Source organism: Mirounga angustirostris, unplaced genomic scaffold, assembly GCF_029215605.1.
Source record: "Mirounga angustirostris isolate CCGP_5_RB_7025 unplaced genomic scaffold, mMirAng1.0.hap1 SCAF_4, whole genome shotgun sequence".
Taxonomy (NCBI): Eukaryota; Metazoa; Chordata; class Mammalia; order Carnivora; family Phocidae; genus Mirounga; species Mirounga angustirostris.
This window is the reverse complement of record NW_026991712.1, coordinates 112185408-112212948: the sequence shown is the minus strand read 5'-3', so window position 1 is coordinate 112212948 and position 27541 is coordinate 112185408. Positions and strand designations below refer to the sequence as shown.

Genomic DNA, 27541 nt, shown 5'->3' with positions numbered 1-27541 from the left:
ATTTGGGCAAGTTTTAGCCTCTTTTTTTAAATAAAATTTTACGTTTCCAACCTTACTTACTCTTGTCTCAACAGAAGCCATTCCTTTCTATCTGTAAGGGCAAGCTCTTTAAGAACGTGTTTTCACTGATCCTAAAGTTTACATATAAATTGTTCATCATTCAATAAAAGCCTATTTACAAACAAGGCAAACAAAGGCCTCTGCCAGAATGCCCACCCAGTCTCATCCTACTCTTAAGGCTAATTTCTTCAGGGAAGTCTCCTACCAGTAGATAGTCCCTAGCCCCACTTCCTTCTATCTGCCCCCAATCCCTTTTCCCCACTTTGATCATTAACACATGGACTCTAACTGCTCTTGTTCATGTACAGATCTCTCTCCCCCGCCCCCCCCCACCCCCGCCAACCTATACTATATGCTCCTTGAAGACAGAGGTTGTTTATTTCTGTGTCTGTCTGCCAATACCTTACACAGTGGCTGGCATATAGTAGGCATTTGATAAGTCTTTGAATGAATGAACGCATGAATAGCTTTATGGCTTGGATATTTAAAAATTATTCAGAATTTATCTTCAAATCATACTCAGTTTGAGTTCAAATAGGTCAAAATCAATACTCTAGGATGCTTTCAACTACCCAAACAACTCAATTAAACAATATACAACACACTTTATTTTAATTAATTCATAATACTCATAATACAGGTGAAATTAAAGACTATTATAAATATTAATGCTTTATATTTTGCCTGTATTTTATAATACACCACTATAGACACATCTAATGAAAACATTTTCCTGTCCTAAGTGTATTTCTAATTCTGAAAACTATAAAAAATATTAATGAAAGTTATGTTACATAGTTTTCAAAAATAAAACTGACATATCCCATCAACAACTTTATGAGGAAATGACAGGTACAAGTTCTGGTACATTAGGAAGTTAACTTTAAAAAATATGTTCAGAATCAAAAGTTGGTATATTTGATTATGAAAACAAATGGCTTAAATTCTCATTAAAACAACTTCAAATTTCTCTAAATGTACAATTGGCAGAGAGATGAACTGTCAATCATTTCATTCCCCAATACTGAAAATGCTGGATAGAAAAGCTGGAAAGAAAATCTGTTCAAAAATGAGATGTAATTAAATGAATCTTAGACCTTTTATCACTGAAAACTGAGATCCTATTTCAGTTACTACTTAGCTCTGGTAGGGAAAAGTCTGACCATTCATTCAAAATAGAGTAGCTTTATTTTCCATTCCACACATAGCTGTTTAAGTGATTTTCTTTGAGAACAGAAAAATTATTAGCTATTTGTGATTCAATCTAGCACTGGATATCCCTAAATGGATACTCTACTAGCGTACTGATGTGGTCTGCATAATTTACACCATATGAACATATTTTATAAGACACCTTGGTCCTTCTGGTGACTACAGTTTCTTGGATGAGAATATAAGATAGACTCATCACAGAACAAATTCTAAGTTACAGTACATTGTGTTAATGTAAGCCTCCAGTGCATTCTGTAAATGTAATAAACTGTAGCTTTTCATGTTTACTGAAAAAAAAAAACAAAAACAATTATACAAATTCTTTCTACCTTGAGTCATTGGATACACCTCTCCCCAGAAAACATATCTGTTATATACACTATTGATAACTTAGCTTTCAGCTTTAAGCAATTATTTGGTAGTATTACTGTTCTTTATTTTATGGCTTTTTAAACATTAAGTCCTTAAATATTTGAAAAGCATTCACTATATTCTGATAGTTTACAAAAAAAAAAAAAAAAAGATGTGAACACCAGTTTGGAAAATTGTCAAGTCTTAAAACATCATTTTTTTAAAAATGGTTATTCAATAACAGAAATTAAAGGTACAGAAGTTAAACAAATAAACTTTTTAAAATTCCATACATACACAATCCCCTTCACAAAATGAATCTATAATCTTGCTTCTTTGTCAAGAGAGGGGGGAGAAAGTACACAAAAAAAGTTCCTCTGAAGTTTGTATCAATTAGTAACATAAGTTGTTTTTTTTTTTCCATTTTCAAAATAACCCTTCAAACAATCCATTTTTATAAGTCTACGGTTTTAAAAAGCAACAAATTGATATAAAGTTCCCTCTTAAAATATCTTGACCAATTCACTGTTTAGGCTTAAATTAAAATGAACATTTGTTTAAAGACTTATGTTGTATGAAAAAATGTTACACATTTCCAAATAAAAAAGTTAACTATATACATTCCATAACATTATATACAATTAATATAAAGGCTATATAAGGCTTTAGGAAGCTCTAAGTCTAAATGAATTTTAACAAATAAATCAGCTGATTTCATGTTACAATTCTATGATCAAATTATCCAACCAGTAAACTACAAAACATTATTTAGGATAGGAAGAGTCTGCTCTATTTCCTTTTTTTTTAAAAAAAAGATCTATTTATTTGAGAGAGAGAGAGAGAGCGCATGTGCACAGACACACGTGTGCGTGCAGGGTTGGGACAGAGGGAGGGGGAGAATCCCAAGCGGACTCTGGCGCTGAGAGTCAGAGCCCTATGTGGGGCTTGATCGCATGACCCTGAGATCATGACCTGAGCCAAACCAAGAGTCGGACACTTAACCAACTGCACCACCCAGGTGCCCCTAGTGTATTGACTTTGAATATGGAACCACTTTTCTCTAAGTTGAAAAAACTTGGGCAAAATTAGTTTTATATATTAGTTTATTTTTTTAAAAGATTTTATTTATTTATTTGAGAGTGCGAGAGAGTGAGAGAGAGCATGAGCAGGGGGGGAGGCTCAGAGGGAGAAACAGACTCCCCGCTGAGTAGGGAGCCCGATGTAGGGCTCAATCCCAGGACCCCAGAATCATGACCTGAGCTGAAAGCAGAAACTTAACTGACTGAGCCACCCAGGTACCCTATATTAGTTTTTTTTATAAACCATGTATTAAGACACATGGTTTAAAGGTACTGATTGACATACAAGAGATTTTTGAAGAACTTTTCAAACTATTTGGGTTACAGATACAAATTTGTAAACCTAAGGAAACCTGTAGTCTATATCAAAGGCCACAGCTTATTTGTTTGCTATTTCCTGGTTCTTAAACTAATGAGGAATTATAATAAATAATCTATGACCTCTTCTAGCTCTAAAGTTTTGATTATATCATTTTGCTTTTAAATAGTTAAGACCGTATCTCAAAAAAAAGTTGTCTAAATAGACAATGTTGGCCTTAAATTAAAGATTTTTTTCACTCCTTTTCTGGCTGTTAGTCCCTTCAAGTCAGTTATTAGTGGGGAACAAATATTACACATTTTACTCAACTGATTCTGACTCCCTGTGTCCCCTCTCTCCCCAGAGCCCACAGTGCCCAGCACATGGTAAACACTCAATACTTATTGAATATTCTTGAATGAATAGCAAAATATTAAGGATGGATCAAGTATTAAAAAGAATCTGGAGATGATAATAGTTGCTTTTATAAAACCCCCAAATAATAATTTCAAAGCTTCTAGTCTCCTTTTTCAGATTCACTTTGGTTTGTCTTAGAAATAATAGCAAGGAAAATATGGCACAAGAATACAAGATTAAATCATTATAGGTAAACTACAAGCAAGGACAGTTAAGTTTAAGTTTTCATTCATGTATTGAAGAAATGAATTTTACTTATACTACTAGTAGATCCCAGCTACTCTAGTTACTCTGGGATATAATCATCTTATCAATTACAGAAAAAATATCTTCCAGTATTTCAGTTTTAACAATTGTAATTAAATTGCTTATACTATAGAATAAGAAGCCATTAATTAATTTTTGGAAATAAAAAATATGTATATACATTACCCTGATACCTAGGCCCAAAATATATCTAACAACAATTTTTCTTGATTTCTATTAGTCATAAAAATAAAGGAAAAATATATTGTAAGTATTTTCTTTATAGACAATTTCAATTAGAAAACAATAGTTTAATGAAAACAATACAGTGGAGTTCATGTGAGTGAACTGATATAGAGGCAAGAGAAGTATTCAAATCTTGACAGATAACATATTGTCAAATATAACTGAAGAATATCTGCCTCCATGACACCATTTACAGGCAGTAACTAATTTTTATACATCTCAATTTTATCTTCTATTCAAGGAAAATACAAGTCAGTAGGTTATGATCCTAAGTCGTAGTTAAGAACCCCTTCTTTTAGCTTGTAAAATGTAGCCTTTTGATTTGATAATTCCTCTACTTTTAACAATGACCGAATACCGCAGTAGCCACAGGGGCACCCACTCATGTGCTTGAATGTCAGGGATGCTTTCCTGAAGAGCTTCTTGGAAACTGGCTTCAGAAAGCAGTTCTTCAAACAAACAAACAAATAAAAACCCAAAGTGTTAAGTTTGAAAATAACAGCACTTTACCATGTAGGTAAGCATTTAAATACAACAAAAGAAACAATTCAAAATTGAATATAAAATATGCTTTTCCTTCATGTGTGCTAGGAATCTGAACCAGAATATCAAAAAGATCCAGGTAGTTCTTTAGAAAGTCCCTACACCTCTACCCCAGCCTATTTATTTCATAACCTCTGGTGAGTGGAGCCTGCAATTTTTTTTTTTTTTTTTGAAGACTTCCAGGCAATTCTAATGTAGAGCCAGTGAAAATACAGGAAAGTACATACACAGAAGAAAAAGGAAAGTATCCATAATCCTATCAACCAGAGATAGATTACTTCCATTGCCATGTATATCCTTCCAACTTTTTTTCTGTACCTTTCCGTACGTCAAAAACTGAAAATCATGCTGTAGTTACAACCTAATTTACTTATCTTTTCAACTTTTATTATGAATCTTCCCATGTAATTAAATATTCTGTGGAAGCATCATTTTTAATAATTATCCAGATACTACATTATATAGATACCATAATTTATACATTTCCTCATTGTTGACCAAAAAATTTAGGTTTTTCCTAGTATTTTGCTAATAAAAATAATGCTATGCTGAACATCTTTAAAATGCATGCCTGGCTATGGAATGACAAAGTCAAAGTACAAATACATTTTGAAGGCTTGATAGACAGTATATTGCCAATTGCTTTCCAGAAAGGCTATATTTTACACTTCCACTAGCAGTTGATAATGTTAGAGTGCCAATCTTATCATATCCTCACGAGCACCAGCAATCGTTTAAAAACTCTGGCAACGGTTATCTTTTTATTTGTATCTCTTTGATGAAATAATCATTTTCTAATTCCACATTGATATCCAAGCCCTTGACTCCTATTTGGATGTACTACTCCCGCCCTCACTGCATCTTCTCCAGCCACACTGGCCTCATACCTGTATCCTGAAATCCTCAAGCACACTCACACTTTGGGGCCTTTGAGTCAGCTGCTCCCTCTTCCCTGAACACTCTTCTTCCAGATTCTCGCAGGGCTCTCACCCTTCCTGCAGGTCTCTGATTAATGTCACCTTAGCAGAGAGGCCTCCCTGACTTACCCTATATAAAACAACCCCTAACCTGGGCACTCTTTTCTTCCTCAGCCAATTTTTCTCCATAGCACATACGATCATTTCTCACATTTAACATTTACCTTATTGTCCATCTCCTCCCACCAGAATATAAATTCCATGAGGGTTGGAATTTATCTGACTTGGTCCTTACATTTCTAGTACTTTGAATAATGAATGACACATTGTAGGTATGCAAATGTCTGTTGAATCAATCAAGCAATATGGAAAGATTCTACCACGGTCAGAACCAACCACACAGATAGAGACTAAGTGACCATCTATACAGTATGATTTGGGAGCACTATAGGACCCAATTGACCCAAAAGAACTGTTGTGATATTTGAATAACATCAATAGTAAACTCTCAGTAAATGTTAGCTATTATCATGTGCCAGGTACTTTTCTGAGTACTTCATATGTGTTAGCTCCTTTAATCTACATGTTAACCCTACAAGATAGATAATATTCTCCCCTTTTCCAGGGGGCAACTGAGGCAGAGAGGTTAGATAACTTGCCCAAGGTCATGCAGCCAGTAAATGGCAACTTTCATAAATGGAAGGCAAATATCTCTTTGGGAAAGTAACATGAACATGGATTTGTGTATCAGTCTATCTGACAGAGAACAGGACCTGGAGGGAATGAGGCATAAGGCAGATCAGATTTAATGGGAATGAGGGGAGGGTAAAACAAATAAAAAGGGAAAGGTTCTGAGTCAGGATCACCTACTTCACAATTTCACCCTGACTGTAGTTAAACTGTTACCACAACTTCTAGGACAAAGAGTAATGGAAAATAAGCACTTTCTGAAGAATAGGGTAATTTTAGAACAGGGGAAGGGTTTTAGAGGGGACTTATAAACAAAACTCTATTTTAGATGACAAGTAGAGTTAAATGTTTTACAACTTGATTGCTTAAAAAATAAAATGTGACACATAATCAGAGAGCTATGCTATTCATCAGCTTAATTACATACTTTTAAATTAACTATGTGAACTGTTTAGAATCAGTAAACACAATAAATCTTTTAAGGAAAGAATTGCTTCATTACAGATCAAAGTGTCTGAAGATTCATTAATGGTATATGCAGGATCAGCCTATAAATTCTAATCAAAGGGTTTAGGATTAAAATTAGAAAGACATCCAAATATAAGTTATGTCAGTAAAGCAAAAACATACCAAAAAAGGATTAAATTTCTCTTCTCATATGTATATACAATTTATTTTTCAATAAGAACAATACATTAGCACATACCCACATGCCTTCCATCTACCATGGAAATAAAATACCAGACAACTTAGTCTTTTCCTATTTCCTTTCCTACTAGAAAAAGGAAAGAGTTTTTTTTTCAAGTGGAGCTAGAACGGGGTGCAGGCTCATCCATCAGCTGTTGATAATAATTATTGTTGGAAGAGCCCCCCCTCCAAAGTAAACAGATAAATGATAGAATATCTGCTAACATAAAGTTGGAATTTAAATGGTTTATGTTTCAGAATAAATTGGCGTAGAAGTTCTTTGTTAGAGTTTCACTAAGATGACTTTTTTTTAGTGAATCTAATTACTTATGAAAGTAATTACTGAAGGGAGAGGCAAAAGTCATTTTCTCCTATTCTGGTATCATTTAAATAGAAACTGATAAGAAAGTAAGGTTTCAGACTGAAATACTACAATGCTAACATCTCAAATTAAAAAGATAGTACAGAATAGGGGGAAAGGCTCCCAATTCAGCCATGACCAAGTCCTAATTTAAACTCTGCCCCATGCCAGCTGGGTGAACTTGGCTAGTTTCTTGAATTCTGAGGCTCTATTTCCTCAACAATAAAACGCCTAGTTTCAGTTGTTGTGAGGATTACAGATTATCCCTCTAAGGCATTTAGCATGATGCCTAACATTTGAGGAGCAATAACTATTAAAACTCCTCTTCCCACAAAACAGTGAAAAAATGAGAATGGGACAGACTGCTAAATAAATACGTATAAAGTGTAAAACATTCTCTTCCTAGCTTTTCTACTTATCCTGTAAAATGTTGATAAAACATTATACTACAGAAGGCGGACAAGACATTCTTCTCATTAATCAAATAATGTTTCTGATTGACCCCAAACATATAGGTCTTGATAGAAATGATTAATAAAATACCTAATCAATTACCTATCCTAAGATGCTTAAATTTCAAATTAAATTTTATCTGCCTCTCTTTTCAGCTATTTACCCTCTTTAACTAAGTGGCTGTTTGGTACCATTTTTGCTGTACTACACAAGATTTTATATGATACTATTTAGAATATCTTAAAAGATCTTTTTTGTGTAGCTTAATATTTATAAACTTCAACAGACTAGATGTTCAGGAAATGATCCCTTCAATTTTTTGCTCATTGACAGACAAAATAAAGCTTTCTGAAACTAAATGCATATATATTTTGGACTATTAAGAAAAGTTCTAGGTAGCATTTATCATTGTACAAAATTAAAAATTAAATTTTAACAAGTATCTTCTTGTAAGACAAAAGCTCATGATCAATCAACAAATGAAAATCTCAGTCTTACCTTTTGGATCATTATGAGTCAATAGCTGTATGTCAAATTGTTTAGCAAATGCAGTCAAGTCGGGTGGCATCACACAGCAGGAGGCAAGATTAACTTGGTTACTATTTGGTTTTACCTAGAAGTGAAAAAAATCATGACATTGCACTAAATTAAGTACTAGAAAAAGTGGAAAGCAATAAAAGAACACAATTTTAGAAAATACAAAAGACTGCATTTTATAGTGCTAAAAATTTATAAAACATTTTTATATGAATATATTAATGTATGCTTTTTTAACTCATGTCAGTGATAACAGGGAAAGGAAAGCTCTAGGATGGAGGGAAAAGCCAATATACTGTTATACCCTTAGAAACTCTCCTGCAATCTAATACACTTGCCTCAGAAACAAACATGGTTCTAAGTGTGATGATTCCAGCCCAAGAGGGAATAGGTCTTAAAGGTAAAGGAGCCAATAGAAATGGTAAGAACATTTAGTGTTAAAGTATAAAATATGGTTATAAATCAGACACATTTTGAAAAAGAATTCGATAACTTCCAATAGTTGCTCTGGTTAATTTACAGATACATTCCAGATCACCCAAGTCTCTCCAGCAGAATCTTAGCCACATTCTGGCTATCACCAAGTCAAAGGGAGGAGGAACAATACTTTCTCTAAGGTCTTCCTGCCCATAAGAAACTGAAAGCTCTGCAAAGAAGGTTGGGGATGAAGTAAAAGGAATAAAGAAAAATACAGAGGGTAAAGGTAAAATACTGGTAAGCAATTTCCCTAATAATATTGTACATTATTAGAGGCCAGAGAGTAGTGATTAATTTATGACACTTATTCCTTATCAAATTCTATGAACCAAAAGTATTTTATATCTTTAAGTAAGAGCAAAATATTTGTTACAGATGATATTCCCTTACCTAAGAAATCAGAACCAAGACCTAAGCATATCTAAAGCAAAATGTAATATTTTTATCACAAAAGTAAAACCGAAGGAAATGGCCTGAATTCATGCTGGCTATAAATGCTTCAGGACACATTTTCTAGGGTTTTTGTCACTCCTTTTAAATGAGATTAATACTAAGGTCAATTAGGTATATATTTGAGATGATAAAGGCCAGTGCTTTAGATAAAGCTTGCCTCAAAACTCCCACATTTGGAATAGCCCCCCCACTCTAAGTGTCCACTCTTGTGCATGACACTAAGCAGTGTGAAGCAAAGACTGTAAATGACAGGCTCCTCCCAGAGTGCCTGTGATCTAGCTGTGCTTTACCTGTGCCCACTGATACAGCTGTTCCAACTGAGTTTTGTCTAGGTCAGAGGTACCTATCGCAACAATCTTTTTGCTCTGAACCAAGTTTTCTAATTCCTCCCAGTAAGGCTGCAAATGCTCCAAGGAGAGATTAACTCCATCTTCAATAGGAGGTGAAGCAATGATCACAGAATCCAGCTGTGCAACTCCAAGGACGGAACAGGCTGATGTGAAGGAAAACACAATAGGATAAATATTTGTTACATAATGAAAACAAGTAATGTCTTTCAAGTATCCCACTAAATTCTGTCCATACAGTTCACTAGTTTTCTAATATAGCAGATTATTTCATTCAGTTTCATAATTTACCTATCATTTAGAACATTGCCATCTCTTAAAAAAGTGTAAGTCCCTGTTCATCTACTTGGTCTGTGTGGCAGACAGGTCAGTTTCTTTGACCTGCCTCCTTCCTAGGGACTCACAGCTCTGACAGTCCTTCTGGGGAACAGGCCTCCTTGTTTCCTAGGCCCCAGGAATTTTTTGGTAGCTTCTTTATCTTCATAAAATTTTCTTCTCCAGTTCTACTAGTATCTTGTACGTATGATCACAAGAATTCTGACCTCATATTCTGTAATCGGTAGTCATGGCAAAGAATAGTCTTGAGACTCTGAAAAACTAAATTTATGGTCCTAATCTATAGAGGTAGATAATTTAATTCCTGTAAAAATAACTTAAAGGGTTTATTTTAAATGATTATTGTCCATTCCATAGTAATATTAAAGAGCTAATTATTTAAATGTTCAACACCTATAATACTGGAAGAATGTTTTAAAAGAAAAAATGTTGAATAACTGTAACATCACAATCATCTGACCAAGTGCTGAACAAAGATGAGAGTGCTTGTTTTGTTGTTGTGGAGGTGGTGGTCATGGTGTTTCATCTACAGTACTACAAGGGCTAAGAATATGGTTAAGGAGAATTTCATCTCCAAACGTATAGTTAACAATTATGTTACATCTTTTACGTTCCTCATATATATCAAAATATGAACCTATGTAAGTCGATATGATCTGACAGAAGCCTTAAGAAATCAGGCTAGAACTTTAGAAAGTAAAATTGGAATGAGCTCATCTTCTTTTTCACCTGGTCCTGAACACAAGATATAACTACTACCCCATACTAATTTAAAGTTATGAAGGTAAAAAGTTAAATTTTTGCTTACCCATGTCAACTGCATTTCTAGTTGATGATGAAGAGTTTGATCCTACAATGAAGAGTTTTGCTGGGTAACAAAAGAAAACAAAACTGATTACTAAATTTGGGTAACATTCTACTAGACAGTATTAACATTGCCAACAATACTAAGTTGACAGAGAATCCTGAATGAATTATTTTTCCTTTCCTAGTCACATAATTTTATAGTTTTCATTTTAAGACATGAAAGTACCTTTCCATTGTAATTTTTATTATTTATTTATTTTTTAAGATTTTATTTATTTGACAGAGAGAGCACAAGCAGAGGGAGAGAGAGGGAGAAGCAGGCTCCCTGCTGAGCAAGGAGCCCGATGTGGGACTCGATCCCAGGACCCTGGGATCATGACCTGGGCCGAAGGCAGCTGCTTAACCAACTGAGCCACCCAGGCGTCCCTGTAATTTTTAAATTACATGCCAATTGCTAAAAAATATCCATTTGTAAAAAAAAAAAAAAAAAGCAAATATTAATTTTCCATTTGTTAGAAGGCAGGTCACATAAATATACAAATTACTCAAAATGTACATTTTTATGAATTAAATATTAATGGAACATATTATATACGTTCTCCAATAAACTAAAATAAAAGGCTAAGCTAAAACTGCTTGTAATGTGAAGAAAAACGAAAAGAAAAACCCCACGATCCCACCTTCCTAATATAACCATTTTAATTTTTAGACATTAGCTTCTAGCTTTTGGTCATATGAGGCAGGGTATAACATTTATTCTACTTCTATTTAGTTTACCTTTATGTAATATTTTTTTACATCTTTAGTTCTCTTAACATTTTTTTTATCATAATAGTAATATATATTCATTCTAGAAATGAGAAAAACTGAGGGGTGGGTGGTTGGGGGATGAGGTAACTGGATGATGGGCATGAAGAAGGGCACATGATGTAACGAGCACTGGGTCTTATATAAGACTGATGAATCACTGAACTCTACCTCTGAAACTAATAATACCTTATATGTTAATTAACTGAATTTAAATTTAAAAAAATGGGAAAAAAAGAGAAGTGAGGAAAACCCAAGAGTAGAAAGACTAAAAAAACTGCCAATAGTCTCATCACTGAAAACAGTCAGTGTTTAGATTTTTGTATACTCTATTTTTAATGAATAATTTTACATACTCATTTTTATTTTTTTTATTTTTAAGATTTTATTTATTTATTTGACAGAGAGAGAGACAGCGATAGCGGGAACACAAGCAAGGGGAGTGGGAGAGAGAGAAGCAGGCTTCCTGTGGAGCAGGGAGCCCGATGCGGGGCTCGATCCCAGGACCCTGGGATCATGACCTGAGCCGAAGGCAGACAATCACTGAGCCACCCAGGCACCCCTACATACTCATTTTTAGTGGTTAAACACTATTCTGTAATTTCGATAGGGTATAACTCAAATGATTTCCTACTTTTTGAACATTTACATTAGTTCCAGTTTTTTGTTATCATATACAATGCTAAAATAAACATCTTGGTAACTTCAACTTTCTGCTGAAGCATTTTCCAAGGACAAATTGTCGGGAATGTGTATGAGTCAAAGGGTATGATCTTTTTTGTGAATCTTGTTTTGGTTTTTTAAGATTTTATTTGAGAGAGAGAGCACAAGCAGGAGGAGGGGCAGAGGGAGAGGGAGAGGGAGAGGCAGACTCCCCACTGAGCATGGCCTGATGGGGGCTCCATCCCAGGGCTCTGAGATCAGGACCTGAGCCGAAATCAGAAATTTAACGGACTGAGTCACCCAAGTGCCCTGAATCTTGTTCTATTTTATTTACTTCCTACTTTTATATGAAAGATTTGTACCAGTTACAACTAAAAGTTAAGAATTGCTCTAACAATATACAACACTATCAAAAATATATATAGTTTTTGCTAATTTAGTATGTACAATATATATCTGTCCAGGACTGCATTAATTGGCATTTCTTTGGTTACCAGGAAAGCTGAGTAGTTTTCTATTAAAATTGAGGCTTTAACTTGATTCAAAATTTATTTATATAGATCTACTTTATGTAAATTCACTGTTCAAAATCTAAATTTACTCAACAAATAGGTAGAGTAGTAGTAGAGAAAATCAGAAAAGGGAATGGAAGGAAAAGAGGGCTAATGAACTATGTATATGTAAATTGCCTGGTATTCAACAAACATAACAAATTTACCTTGTACATTTATTTGTCCTTTCCTTTCTACTACTAAATAATCTTCCTAAAGCATTGCTTTCCTTACTCGACTTCTCTATTTAAAAGTCATCACCACTCCCCTACCAACCAGGTGAGAGTCAGTCTTCACCACTTTAATCCATCCACGGTTCCCATAATTATACTCCATGAAAACCCTCCTTTACCACTATCCCTCTGGCCATGAATTTGTGCCATTTGAAATGGTCCTTCTCCGAAATGAGAGGCATTTTTAGATGGGTAGAGAAAGGAAAGCTCTTCATATGGGGAGAATTTTGATACCTATCAAAAATCTCAAGCCCTCTAGGAACTGAGGTCAACCTGTAAGAGCTCCAAGATGGATCTAAACCATGAGGAATTGCAATCAACCACAGAGAGGAGGTTGCTTTTAATTCCTTTCCAACACAAATAACAATATGAAATTAATAGAAAAAAATGGGTTTTGGAGTCAGGCATACATGGATGGATTCCTGGTTCAACCACTTACTGGTTATAAGACAACTTCCAAGTTATTTAACGTCACTTGTGCAATGGGGATAATAGACCTACCTTGTAGAATTGTTTTCAGAATCATGTGAAGAAATATAACCAAAATGTGCTAAGTACAGTGCCTGGTACAAAACAAGACTCGATAAATGGCAGTTGAGTTAAAAAAAAAAAAAAAAAACAATGCCGTACGTATCTCATCTTACATGTCCATCCTAATAAAATATAACAACCAAGACAAAACTACAAATGGTAATAAATCACAGCTACTTAGCACTTAACTTTTTGCCAACCACTGTGCCAAGGGGAATTTTTGTGTTATTTCATCTAATTTACAAAGAAGCCTCTGAAACAGATGCATCCCTATTTTACAGATGAGAAAATGAGGCTCAAAGAGGTCAAATAACTTGTTAGTCCAAGATTATACCAGTCACTACTCTGCATACTGAGGAATTCTGATCTAGTTAAGTTCAAGCTTTTAATGACTATGCTATGCTGACAGTAAGCTGAGGGCAAGAACAGCCCGTCTCTTTATTTTTTCATTCCTTGAGGTTGCATGGTCTCTGGTAAATAGTGACTTGATACATTTGTTGAAGGGGTATATCATGGATTTTATTTCTCTTCGTGCAACTTGTTGCCCAGACTTTGGTCTACACTTCCAGGTGACTTCAGCCATTGCTCAGCAGTGTTCCACCAGGAAGGGAGGGCCTATGCTTGCTTTGGATAGACACTGCTCTTAAGCCTTCCCTTTATTCTTTCCATTTCCTCCATCTTAATATTCCTGAAGTCCGACATATAAATTAATGAGACCATCATGAAGAAAAGGAAGGTGAAGTCCTCTTCTGACTCCATTAAGAAGCCAAAACTGACCTCCTATAACCTCCTCTTGGGAGTTTATATTATGTTTAAAAAGAATCTTTAGGGATGCCTGGGTGGCTCAGTTGGTTAAGTGTCTGCCTTCCCAGGGTCCTGGGATGGAGCTCCACGTCAGGCTCCCTGCTCAGCGGGGAGCCTGCTTCTCCCTCTCCTCTCCACTTGTGCTCTCTCTCTCTTGCTCACTCACTCTCTATCTCAAATAAATAAATAAAATCTTAAAAAAAAAAAGAATCTTTCTATTTCTCACACTTAGTGACTGAGTCACTCATTACCAGAAGCAAAGAAAGGCTTATTCTCCCTGCCTGACAAAACCTCACTATCATTTCCACTGTATAACAAAATAAACTGTAAAGGCTGGACTTTACCAGAAACTTTCATTTCTTCTCTTTCATCAGGATTTATCTTTTCTACTGCATGAGATACGGTACATTCCAAGACATCTGGAAATTCCTATAACAAACAATGTTTACAGTAAATATAAAGCTAATGTTTTTAATTAGCTATATGTTTTGTATTGTCCATAATGCCCTTTAGAAACAGAGAACCCATAAGATAGGGTTCTTTACCTGATGTCTGGATGGGCTTCAAAAGGTTTGTAAGCCCTGAAACAAAGGTAAAATGCTGTGTATCCATTTTCTGGGGAAAAGGATCCATTTTGATCAGGTACTCAGAGGAATGCAAACAAATGGTGATGGTGGGGGCAGCAGGTGAGGAGTTATAACCACTAACATAGTACATAATTTTACTTAAAAACAAAACCAATGAAAATATTTACCCATTCTGCATAAGGACATGTTAAAAGCTTCCTATATTAATCACAAACATTCTAAACCAAGACTTTTTTTCTGAGTGCAATAAAAAAGTAAAGGCAATTCTAATGCATTATAATTAATAATTTATGAGGAAAATGGTAAGATGTTAGTATATATAAATCAGAAATACATTAACTCACATTTACAAGATTAAAACAGTAAACAGTGAGGCCTTTCCCACAATTCTTGAGCATATTACAATGCCTGGCACATATCAAGGGCTTAGTGTTTGTCAGTCATGCATAAATAGAGGCAAATGGTCATTTCAGAGAAACAGAGACTGATAGAAGACATTAATCAACATCTGCCTAGCAGCTATGGAGTTTAAACTTGCAGAATGCCCACGGCAACAACTGTTTCCAGCACATGTCCTCGTCCATAGTTTTAAAGTAGTCGATGTAATTTGTTATGAGCCTTTGGCTGAGTTGGATTCCAAAGAGTGGTTTGCAGACAGGTGGTCTGTATATTAACATTTATGATAAGTCATTTATTAACATTTAATGAAACACCCAGTGTTTCCCTCGAAACTGACATTAAAAAAATTATTTCTAGTGCCTATATTATTATGATACTCTACCACAGCAATTTAACAACCAAAACTGTTAAATAGTCATTTCTTTATTAGACCAAATATAAACTGGAACACAGTGAAGAAAGTGTGATGGGAATTAAGCACCGAGAATCCTGGTATCTAGTCTAGTTGAAGAGTTGGTGACACATCCTGGATTTTCCGTTTTATGCTTAAGCATACTGGGTCAGACAGCCATCTCAGTAAATCAGCCACAGGGAATTTTGTGCTAATTGCCTATTTGATTTCCCTGTCAAAACTGGGGAAATTAATTTCCTGCTTACTGCACTTCCCTTTTGACCTACATGATTTCTTCATCCACATTTTACTCACCCTGACCAAATCAGGGCTGATTTGGGAGCTCCACTCATTCAAGGTCTTTTGGATACAATCTCGAAGCTGTAAAAGGAATGCATTTTGAAACTGTTAATCAAACTCTATACACTTTCCGTACTTCTACAATAAGAATATATTAGTTTGATAAGTTGGAAAAAGAAGATGTGAATAGGAAAAACCATAAAAACCAAAATTTTAGTTCTACAAGGTTTTTGTTTTCTTCAACAAAGTTTAGATCTGTTTTTATCTTTTTTTATATAAAATGTTTTATTTATTATGAGAGTCAGAGAGAGAGAGAGAGAGAGCGAGGCAGAGGCAGAGGGAGAAGCAGGCTCCCGGCCCAGCAGAGAGCCCGATGTGGGACTCGATCCCAGGACCCTGGGATCATGACCCGAGCTGAAGCCAGACGCTTAACCATCTGAGCCACCCAGGCACCCCTAGATCGGTTTTTATCTTAATCTTCAAATGTTGATGTAATACAGTAATCTATTTTTAAAGTGTCTTTGTACCAATGAAAGTTTAAGTAAGCCTTTGAGACATAAAAGCATTCACAAAGAAACAAAATTTTTCAAGAATAAGGTTTATAAATAGAGGAACGTGAGTTCAAGCCCAGGGAGCCTGACTAAAATTAGTATTAACCACTGTGAGATAATCCTCAAAGACAAATAAATGATTGTCTAAGTATGGCCAGAGGAACTCCATTATTCACCTGTGGTGTTCATTAAAAATTCCAGTTCCTGGGGCGCCTGGGTGGCTCAGTTGGTTAAGCAACTGCCTTCGGCTCAGGTCATGATCCTGGAGTTCCAGGATCGAGTCCTGCATCGGGCTCCCTGCTCAGCAGGGAGTCTGCTTCTCCCTCTCCTGCTCCCCCCCTCTTGTGCTCTGTCTCTAAAATAAATAAATAAAATCTTAAAAAAAAAAAAAAAAATTCCAGTTCCTGATACCATCCTAGACCTGCTGAATCACTCTAAGGGCAGCAGAACTTGCATTTTAACAAGCATCCCAAGAAATCAACATGTAAAGTCTGAGAACTACCACAATCCTATCTTACATAGGTCAACTTGCATAGTATCAGCCCATATGTCATTTCCTACCACTTAGGTATACCTTCAACCGGTCTTCAATGTTTTCTTATACAAACAAATAAAACTTGTTTACACTAACATTATAGTATGTTGTAAATCCATTAAACTGTTCATGCATCTTTCATCCCTTATGTTGGTGTATTTCAAACTTGTCTGATAGAGCTCCAAAGACCTACATACATTCACATATAGAGTAAGGACCTAAATAAATAGAACAAAAAATTTATAAAATGGTATGTTCACTACATGCTAGGCACTCTGAGGGCTTCTATTAATTAGGAAAAAAAACATGCTGTTCTATGGCTCACCAAACTGACTTATGACCACTAATGGGCAACACTAGCAATTTGAAATCATTACCTTATAAACATCCAAGGACACAGTGCTTTGCATTCTGTGGGCAATCAATGAAAAAATAAATGAGTAACTGGGATCAAGTCCCTAAACTGCAAAAGCACTTTCCTAATAGCAATAACACAGACTAAACTTCTGAACTCACTGATCTATGATTGCTTATGATAAAAACTGACAGCACTTTACTGCTTTTATCTTACTACAGATAATTACAAGGGACAACTGGTTTATCAATTTAAGAGCTCAGAGTCATCTACATTAAGCTTCATAAGCCACAACAAAAACTTATGTGCTGTCCACAATAATCCACATGAATTCAATCTACAAGGTCTCTATCTTCATGGAAAATATATTTATAATCAAATTTAAAATATTAAATAAAAATTAGTTGATAATTATTCCAGACAGAATTACAAGTCAATATTCTTTTCAAAAATGGTAAAAGTTGGGGCAGCAGGACTCAAAGTTAACAATTCTATCAAGAGTGCTTTGGCTCAAATCATGGGAGAATTTTAAGAAATTTTCCTCTGGGGGTGCCTGGGTGGCTCAGTTGTTGGGCGACTGCCTTAGGCTCGGGTTGTGGTCCCAGGGTCCTGGGATCAAGCCTCACATCGGGCTCCCTGCTTGGCAGGGAGCCTGCTTCTCCCTCCGCCGCTCCCCCTGTTTGTGTTCCCTCTCTTGCTGTGTCTCTCTCTGTCAAATAAATAAATTAAATCTTAAAAAAAAATTTTTTTCCTCTGGAAGGATGGCTCACTTGCGTACCTAAAGCTTTCCTGATAAAAAGTCCAATTCTGGAAGGTAAGTATATTTTCAGAGTATTCACCCCCTTCTTGAAATCACTTAATTAATATCAGATTCTGCAAAATGTCAGGACAAATCACAGAACAGTCAATGTTACAATGAGAAATTCATTGACTGTATCACAAGCCTAATGATTTCTAATCTTTTATATATTATCTATATTGACTGAACATTAACCTTGTATTTTGTTCTCAGTTCTCTTCATTTTATCATATACACATAGGATCACTGAAGTAAGTATCATCATAATGTAGTGTATCATTAGATCTGGAGCCATATAAGAGTTTTAAATATACTACATGATTCATCTGGCCAAATACTCTTACAACAAAGAACTGAGCAAAACAGTCCTATAATGGCTCATTTAAAAAACAAGATTTGATTTCATAAAGTTCTAGTGAAAAAATTTTTTTAAAAGATAATGGAATTTTAAAAAAACATACACATTAGTACTAGAAGAGACCTTTTAGGTAAACTAACTCCCTACTTAATGTGTAAATTTTCTTAATAATGAGTGATTTTTTCAGTTTCTTTATTCTACAAGGCTAAACCATTTCAAGTAGCATATCCCAATTTGGAGCTCTGTTTGTTACAAAGTTTTGTTTTGTTTTGTTTTACAGGGAAACAAAACATATCTCTCCTTAACTACACTGTCCTATTTTCCTACAATATGCTGCCCTATTTTCAAGTTTTCCTCAAATGTTTTCTAGCTTATTTTGTCCCTCTTATGTAGCAGCCCCCCCCCCAACAAACTAGAATTAGTCCTTTGAACAATGTTTTTCAAACTGTGGAATGTGACTCGTTACATTAAGAAATAGTTTTTAAAAATTAAAATAGGATAGAAAAAATCATAATACACAGTATATACTAAAGGTTAATATCTCCATTAAACCTTTGAGATATATTTTAACAGCTTTATTGAAGTATAATTTATACACAAAATTCACTTATTTTAAGTGCACAATTCGATGCTTTTTAGAGAGTTTTTTGTAAAGAGTCTACAGAGCTCTGCAGCCATCACCACAATCCAATTTTAGAACATCTTCATGTGCCCACTAGCCGTCACTACCCATTCTTACCCCAGCCCAAGGCAACCACTCATCCTACTTTCTGTCCTTATGGACTATGAACTAGACTGCAAGGTAAAATTTCGTACTGAGTTTGCCAAAGTCAAAACACTTCGAAGGCCACTACTTTAAAGTGCGTTGTAGTGAAACAAGAGAGCAAAAATTTCACCCAATATTGTCAATATATAGGGAAAATGGTGTACTGAACCCAGCAGCTCTGGGAGGAAATTGAAAGAATAGAACTAAACACAGAAATATTTATTTGGGGGAGAAACAGTCTACGTGGGGTGGTTTAAACAAAAAAGGTATACAAACTGAGATGGATGGAACCTGGTCACAGAATATGGTAAAGGTTTTGGTTCCTATTAAAGTTACAACTAAGAGTTCTCATCTGATGGGTGCTCACAGGCCCAGAGCATACTCAGAGGGACGTCATGTGCTCCTGCATAGTTTACCATCAACATCTTATATAAAAGAGCAAAAACTGCCTAGGAGTACAGCTGATATCATAATATGGCATAAGACAGTTTTTCTTTTAATCAAGATTTTTTTTTTAAAGATTTATTTATTTATTTGAGAGAGCGAGAATGAGAGAGAGAGAGTACATGAGAGGGGGGAGGGTTAGAGGGAGAAGCAGGCTCCTTGCTGAGCAGGGAGCCCGATGCGGGACTCGATCCAGGGACTCCAGGATCATGAGCTGAGCCAAAGGCAGTCGCTTAACCAACTGAGCCACCCAGGCGCCCCTCTTTTAATCAAGATTTGTTTAAAATCTTTGATAAAAAGGGGCGCCTGGGTGGCTCAGTCATTAAGCGGCTGCCTTCGGCTCAGGTCATGATCCCAGGGTCCTGGGATCCAGCCCCGCATCGCATCGGGCTTCCTGCTCAGCGGGAAGCCTGCTTCTCCCTCTCCCTCTGCTTGCCGCTCTGCCTACTTGTGCTCGATCAAATAGACAAATTCTTTAAAAAAATAAAATCAAATCAAATCTTGATAAAAAGGGAGATAAATGCCTCCATGGTGAGCGTTGTCCTATATTATCTCTTTCAATCCGCACAGTGAGCTGATGAAGACCGTTATCATTACTCAGCTTCAAAGCTGTATAAACAGACTCAGAGAAGGTAACTTCCCCAAAGTCACACGGCTCCTAAATTAAAGGTTTGTTTTTGCTCACTGTTATTTTTCAGCACCCAAACCGTCTTACACCGCCTCTATGCCTCCGCAATTCCCTGGGCACCCTGACTCTCCACTCAGGAACGACCAGCTGAGGACCGAGTATGTATCACATGGATAATTCCAGATTAATCTCTGCCACCTCAAACTAGGCAAATACACTGAGGCAGATTAATCTTCAGCAAGAAGAACGCATACCTTATTCCAAAGCCGAATTCGAGCGTGGAGTCCTGCGCCTCACAGCAACAGAGAACCTACTGTCAACAGCCTCAGAGCTAAGTGAATTATTACTGCTACCTTCACCTGAGCCCTGGAAAAGCGAACCTCTCACTAAACTATGTCTTCACCTGGCCGCGGCGTGGGGGGGAGGGGGGCCAGAGGCTGGGGGAGGCTGGGAGGGAGGTGCTGGTCTTCTCTGCACCCCCCCGGCCCCCGCAACGAAGAGGGGTCCAGTGCGTTCGAGAGGTCGGCTGTCGGCCGGGAGCACTGACGGAGGCGTCCCTCGGGATGAAGCTGCACCTGCCAAGTGTTTGAAGGCGCGCGGCCCGCAGCTGCAGGTTTGGAGGCGACGTCGCGGCCCCAGCGGCCCCAGCCTTCCCGCGCCGGCGGAGCCCAGGTGCGCGCCTCACCCGCGCCCCGAGCCCGCCCGCCCGCCCGCCCGTCCCTCCGGGCGCTGCTTCCCTTTGGGAGCCTCCCGCCCCGCGGCCTGCCCCGGGAGCCCCGCGTCTCTCACCTCCTCGCTGTGCGTGGACGGGCACTTCTTCCGCAGGCGACCCCAGTTCAGCAGGTTCCCGGTCTGCAGGTGCAGGGTGCGGGCCCGTGCCAGCAGCGCCCCGGCCGCGCGGCTGTCGGTGCCCATGGCAGCGGCCGCCGGAGGGGGGCCAGGCGGCGACGGGGCCGCAGGCGAGGAAGGAGGCCGCCCTGCAGGACGCGGTGCCCGAGGCGGGAGAGCCGAGCGCGAGGCTGGCCGCCCCACGCGGCGGGACCTCGGCCTGCGCTCGTGACCTCGGGAGGCCGGACTGACGGAGCTGCGGCCCGGGAAGGACGCGCTGGCCGCGGCGGCTGCTGCTGCTACTGCGGCCGCCGCCGGAGAGTTGACTCCCAACTGAAGGGACCGTTTCCTGGAAGACAATGACTAAGCAGAAATCGCGGCTGAGAAAGTGCTTGGTAACCGTTACCCGTCCCGCGGCGGGGCCGGGCGGGGCGGGGCGGCGAGGGAGCTGCGGGACGCCCGCCCGCGGGTGACTGGCCCTTGGCCTGTGGAGGGCGTGGCGCCGGGCGGCGGGCGGGCGCGCGGCGGAGAGCGCGCGGGACGCGCGGGGCGGGGCGGCGTGGGACCCGGCGCCCGGGAGGGCGCCCCCTGCCGGCCAGAGGACGGCGCGCCGGCCCGGGCCCCCTCCGCCTAGCGCCGCCGGCTGCGCTCGCGGTCTCGCCTCCCAGCCAATGGGCGGTCGCGCTGCTGATGTCCTTCCACGCTTCTTTAAAAAGACAGCGAAAGGCCGCTACCAAGGCTTTGAAATACCAGCTGCTCTTAGTTCTCAAAAGCGGGTGTTAAGGCAAAGTGCCCCTTCATTGCTTTTATACCCTCTTCATTTTCTTTCTCAAGGTCTTTCTCCCCCCACTCCCTCCGAACTGCGCGTTTTTCTCCATGTTCATTGATTACAGGACTTACGCTATTTGCTGGACAGTGTGTGAAGTCAATGAGTAAGACTTAATCTTTGCCTTTGAGAAGCTAATACTCTAGTTCCAAAGATAAGACCTAAGCATATGAAAGAGTATCTTGGGGCAGTTTCCGAATGAGTTCAGATTAAAGAGAACACTTCATCCGGTGAGATCAGGGAAGATTTTATCAGCCATTCCCTTAGAGATGGTTGTGATTCTTTACTCCTATTAAATTTCATGTATGGTAGATTGGTATGAATCTCAGATTGAACATTTATTGAGCTTTCCTCAAGAAGCTTTTACCTTTGTTAAAAGAATTCAGATATATTAAAAGGCAAAACGCTATTATAAAGGATAAATTCCAGTTGGTAAGAATTCAGGGTGAAGTGGAAAAGAAGCTCCTTCTAGTAGGTGGTTAGAGATTGAGCCTGATTTTGAGTGAATATTTGTTGGCTGAATGAAGGTAAGAATTCTTTGAAGAGAAGGGTATGCCAGAAGCAGGAACAAGCATGGGATATTTTAATTAATGTAAATATTTGATCCTTATGCTGAATTTTCTGTGGCATTATTGTTTTGACTTGTATATTCTCTAATACCACGGAAATAATTCGTGATTAAAACTTAGAGGTTGGGGGCGCCTGAGTGGCTCAGTAGTTAAGCGTCTGTCCTCCGCTCAGGTCATGGGATCGAGCCCCACATGGATGGGGCTCCCTGCTCAGCGGGAAGCCTGCTTTTCCCTCTCCTACTCCCCCTACTTGTGTTCCCTCTCTCGCTGTCTCTCTCTCTGTCAAATAAATAAATAAAATCTTTCATAAAAAATTAGAGGTTGTACCTCCTAAAGTATTAGACCTGCTTTCTTGCTGGGAATTTATATAGCATATTGGTCATGGACATAAAGCTGTGTGGCTTGAAAACCTGACTTTACCAGCTACTGGCTATTGTACCTTAGGTCACTTAGTCTGTTTCACTTTCTCCAATCTGGGCCAGATGATAGTTTAAACCATACGAAATTGCTGATAATTGACCATTTTTGACCTACAGAAATGGCTAGGTTCCACCTGATATAGTATCTACCACATTGAGGAGGATTGAGGAATTAGCTTACCAAAACACCTTAGTAGAGTATTTGGATCATGGTAAAAGTTCAGTAAGTGAGAGCTCCTATTATTAATGCCTCCTCTCTTTCCCCCTTACAATCCAGTTCTCATAACATTGGCAAATTCATGACATGAAATCACAGCAGCATTGTGTTATGTTTTTAAAATTCACTTTTTTTTTTTAAAGATTTTATTTATTTATTTGAGAGAGAGAGAATGAGAGAGAGAGAACACATGAGAGGGGATAGGGTCAGAGGACGAAGCAGACTCCCTGCCAAGCAGGGAGCCCGATGCGGGACTCGATCCAGGGACTCCAGGATCATGACCTGAGCTGAAGGCAGTCGCTTAACCAACTGAGCCACGCAGGAGCCCCTAAAATTCACATTTTGTAAACTGATTTACTCTTCGTAGCAATTCAGATAAATAACTTATTGAAAATCTCACTATTAGTAAGTGTTGGGGCCCCAGTCAAAACCTAGATCCCTTATTTTCAAACTCCTTACTCTTGCACGCTACAATTTACTTTTAACACAAAAAATATATTTATTGAGGTGATTTTAATTCTTGAATGTGTGTGTCATGATTCATATGCTTTTTATGCCTGTTCAGCTTTTTTTTTTTTTTAAGCTATATATTATAGTTACTGATACCCTTGTCATAGATCCATAGTTTTGAGAAAGGGAAACATAATCTTCTAAATTTATTTGGTGACAAAAACAAAAAATGAAAAATCAGAGAGTTTTATTGTATACAGTTATTTTGAAGGAATCTTTTCTATAGAGGAGGAGTAATATTGCTGACATTTCCATCTTTGGGAATAGTGTGATTTAGGTTTTACGTGCTTTAAAATTCTTAAGCAAATGTTTGTAAATATAAAAGTCACTAACATCCACCGCTCTTTTTTTCATTCTCTTTGACCTCTCCAGGATCTGATACTACTGTCCATGCTTCCCTTTGAGAACCACTCTCCTCAACTGGCTTATCATACACTGCACCCTGGTTTCCTCAATATATTTGATCACAGAACAATTTAAAAAATCATAATGAACTGTTGGAAGCCCAACAGGAGCTCATGAGCTGTAAGTGCTTAAATTTAAAGCAAACAGCAAAAATGATCTCATGGAAAAGTTATTACAGGAAGTGATCACATTTTTATTCATAGTCTGTTTCACTTTATACAAGAATAAACAAAATGTGAGAACTAAAATTCATTTTACCTTATTAAGGGATCACCTGGTGTATCTTATTCTTAATAAGGTAAAATGGATTTAAATTATCAAATTTTGGTTTAATATTTTATGCAATTGATTTTAAATTTAATAATACATTATTATATTATTCTTCATAACAGAAAATATAGTACATAGATGTTTATCTCATCCATATTAAAAACAACCTAATACTCCATTATATGAATATCTATAATTTACTTAGATAAATTATCTCTGTATTTGATGGCCAGGTAGGTTGCTTTTAGGCTTTTGCTAGAATAAACACTGTGACCATACACATTCTTAGTACTTGTCTATTTGTACATGGGGGAACATTTTTCTCCGATACCTACGTGTTACATATTACTATCTTCAAGGGTGTGCATATTTATTTTTTTTCCTCTTTTTTATTTTATTTTTAAATTTTTTTTAATTTAAAGGGTGTGCATATTTAATAGCTACTGCTGAACCAATTTACACTCAAATCTAAATTGTGTAAGACTACCTATCTCCTCCCACAATCACTAAACTAGATATTATTTGTCTCTTCAATTTTTGCCAAGCTGATGGGTAAGTGTATCTTGTTACTCTTTTTTTTTTTTTTTTTAAGATTTTATTTATTTATTTGAGACAGAGAGAATGAGAGAGACAGAGAGCACATGAGAGGGGGGAGGGTCTGAGGGAGAAGCAGGCTCCCTGCCAAGCAGGGAGCCCGATGCGGGACTCGATCCTGGGACTCCAGGATCATGACCTGAGCCGAAGGCAGTCGCTTAACCAACTGAGCCACCCAGGCGCCCTATCTTGTTACTCTTTGATTACTGGTAAGATTTCATTGTTTTATGATATATTGTGATCATACTCTATGTGATTCTGCATGCCTTTAAAATTAATATTGTATCATAAGCATTTTTCTCATGTTATTATACTGAATTATTTTCCAGTCTCTGTTGACACACAGACAAGAACATAGCTAATTCTTGTCAGTTTTTTTTGGCCTTAAAACATGTTTAATCAGGCAGCTAGCATATGTCTGTTGCCAGTATGTAACCCCTGGAGATGAACAGGCTTTTAACAAGAAGTAATTTAGACATGTTTAAGAAGATTTACAAGCCAAGCTTTTTCTCTCTTGGTTTCTGTTTCTGTAGCAATTCCAATGGGGTGTGTTGGACAACATTCCACTAAGGGCTGGAGGCTGTAGTTCAGTTAGTTACCCAGGTGGTGGTTTGCCAGTGGGACCCTGACTGTGGTCTGCCTCACTGCTGTAGGAACTCCATGCTACATTGTTTCATAATGTGCTCTGTGGTAGAGATCTTCTGTTGGCACTCAATCCCCAAATTCCTTCTAAAGTGATTTCCTGTACGACAGAGCCTGGAAGCTAAACACTGTAATTCTCAGCATCCCTTGCAGGTCTCCTTCCAGGTAAAATTAGGTTATGTCAATTCCATGTGCTAGTTTTAGATTTCAAAGGTAGAAGTGTGTTGGAGAGCATCTTCCTGCATCTTCAGCTGTTAAATTTTGAGACAGCCATGCTCTGATGTCTTATCCCCAGCTTTACAGGTGTCAGGAGGCAGTTTCGGCCACTTACTGATCCCTGGATCAAAGCAAGAGTAATTCAATGGCAGTCTTCTGATGGCTCCCCTTTCTTATTATGACACAGGATGAGTTTTCCTGGAAGGACGCTTAGTTCAGCAGTGTCGTTCTCAGAGTTATTCCTAGAGGCCCAGTCCAGAGCTTGTTTGTCCAACCTTCAGCTTTGTAAGCACCTAACTCCCTGTGGGAAATATCTTCTGCTAAAATAGAGTGGTTTCTGTTCCTGCAGTTGAACCCAGGCTGATACCATTTCTGTTCTTATAATCACATTTGAACTGTATTACTACATTGAAAACGTAAAATAAAATTTTTTTCTCATCTCTGATAAACATCATTCTATACTTTTTTTTAAACCTATTTTTTTTTTTTTTTAGATTTTATTTATTTATTCATGAGAGACAGAGAGAGGCAGAGGGAGAAGCAGGCTCCCAAGGAGCAGGGAGCCCGATGTGGGACTCGATCCCAGGACCCTGAGATCATGACCTGAGCCGAAGGCAGATGCTTAACCAACTGAGCCACCCAGGTGCCCCAAACATCATTCTATAATTTTTAAGTGTCCTTTGTTATAAAAGTTTACACATTTGGTCAAGTTGCTAACTTTGTGTACTGGAAAGAGCAGCCATAAGTACAACACACGTATATTTTTTTAAGATTTTATTTATTTATTTATTTATTTATTTGAGATAGAGTGAGAGAACACAAGCAGGGGGAGGGGCAGAGGCAGGGGGAGAAGCAGGCTCTCTACTGAGCCCCGACTCGGGGCTCGATCCCAGGACCCTGAGATCATGACCATTTTAAATATATTTTTATATAAAAATATGATAGCAAAGTTCTAGGAAGATTAAAAATAGGGCAAAACTCATAATTCTGATGTGCATTTTGAGGATTATATTCATAGATAGATGAATGATAGATGATGGCTAGCCCGAGAAATCATCTAGTAGAATTGTTAAGAGAGCAAGAACGTTGTATCAGATAACTTTAGTTCAAAGCCTGGCTCCAATCCTGGGCAGCAGCAGAGGTTTGGGTAAGTTTTTAATTCTCTCTAAGCCTCAGTTTTCTCATCCAGAAAATTGGGCTAACACTAGCACTCAATTCATACAGTTGTTATGTAAATGAGATAATATATGTAAAATTCTTAGCATAATGCATGGCATATATAGATTAATAAATGGAAACTATCATAGGGACATATATTTTTTGCATAATCTACTGAGAACACAAGACTATTAGGACAAGGATTCTAAAATTTTCTGGCAAGGAAACTATACTTACTGGTTTCTATTTTTAGTTGTTTCTCTATATTATTTCATCTGATCTATGGTATGCTGGCTGCCTTCCTCAAAGATTTATCCAAAATCCCCAAGGAAATACTAGAGGATAAAAGAAATTACCTTCACATGTATTCAAAACTTACTAATACTTGCTAATTCTGTACAGGATATATTTAAAATCTGACTAGTAGCGTTGAGCTGCCTTTGGGCTTTCATTAAATTGCCGGATGTGTTTGGGGACCCGTGGTCTTGAGGATCAAGTCCAAGCTGCCAGTGCACAGCTGGATGTGGTAGCCTAGATTCTGTCTGAACTGTCCTTGACAACGACCTCATCCCAAGGTGAACACAGACCAAAGTCAGAATAAACTATTTACCATTAAATGAAGAATTACCATGATAAAACTGAAGGCGTTGGAGAACCCCCAGGCTGCT

The 27541-nt window shown here is 37.8% G+C and overlaps 1 protein-coding gene across 3 annotated transcripts; it reads right to left on the bottom strand.

The window, feature by feature from the left end:
- Positions 1 to 645: 645 nt before the first annotated feature.
- On the bottom strand, positions 646 to 21471 carry GCLM (glutamate-cysteine ligase modifier subunit). Of its 3 annotated transcripts, none has more exons than XM_064588793.1 (8): positions 21009 to 21471; positions 17247 to 17280; positions 15799 to 15864; positions 14451 to 14535; positions 10519 to 10578; positions 9318 to 9520; positions 8059 to 8173; positions 646 to 4358 (listed from the first exon to the last, which is right to left on the bottom strand). In XM_064588793.1, the coding sequence occupies exons 2-8, from the start codon at positions 17277 to 17279 to the stop codon at positions 4189 to 4191; spliced, it is 732 nt and encodes a 243-aa protein (XP_064444863.1). In that variant the 5' UTR covers position 17280; positions 21009 to 21471; the 3' UTR covers positions 646 to 4188. The 3 variants fall into 3 exon arrangements, with proteins under 3 accessions (XP_064444863.1, XP_045753117.1, XP_045753115.1); XM_045897161.3 differs by lacking the exon at positions 21009 to 21471 and adding an exon at positions 20474 to 20886; XM_045897159.3 differs by lacking the exon at positions 17247 to 17280.
- Between the last annotated feature and the right edge of the window lie 6070 nt (positions 21472 to 27541).

Excerpts from the sequence above, each read along its gene's own strand:
- GCLM (XM_045897159.3), bottom strand. The coding sequence starts at position 21,134 with ATGGGCACCGACAGCCGCGCGGCCGGGGCGCTGCTGGCACGGGCCCGC. Across the intron at positions 8,174-9,317 it reads AGCTGTATCAGTGGGCACAG|GTAAAACCAAATAGTAACCA; the intron begins GTAAAGCACAGC and ends TTTCACTTCTAG. Across the intron at positions 4,359-8,058 it reads GACTCATAATGATCCAAAAG|AACTGCTTTCTGAAGCCAGT; the intron begins GTAAGACTGAGA and ends GTTTGTTTGAAG.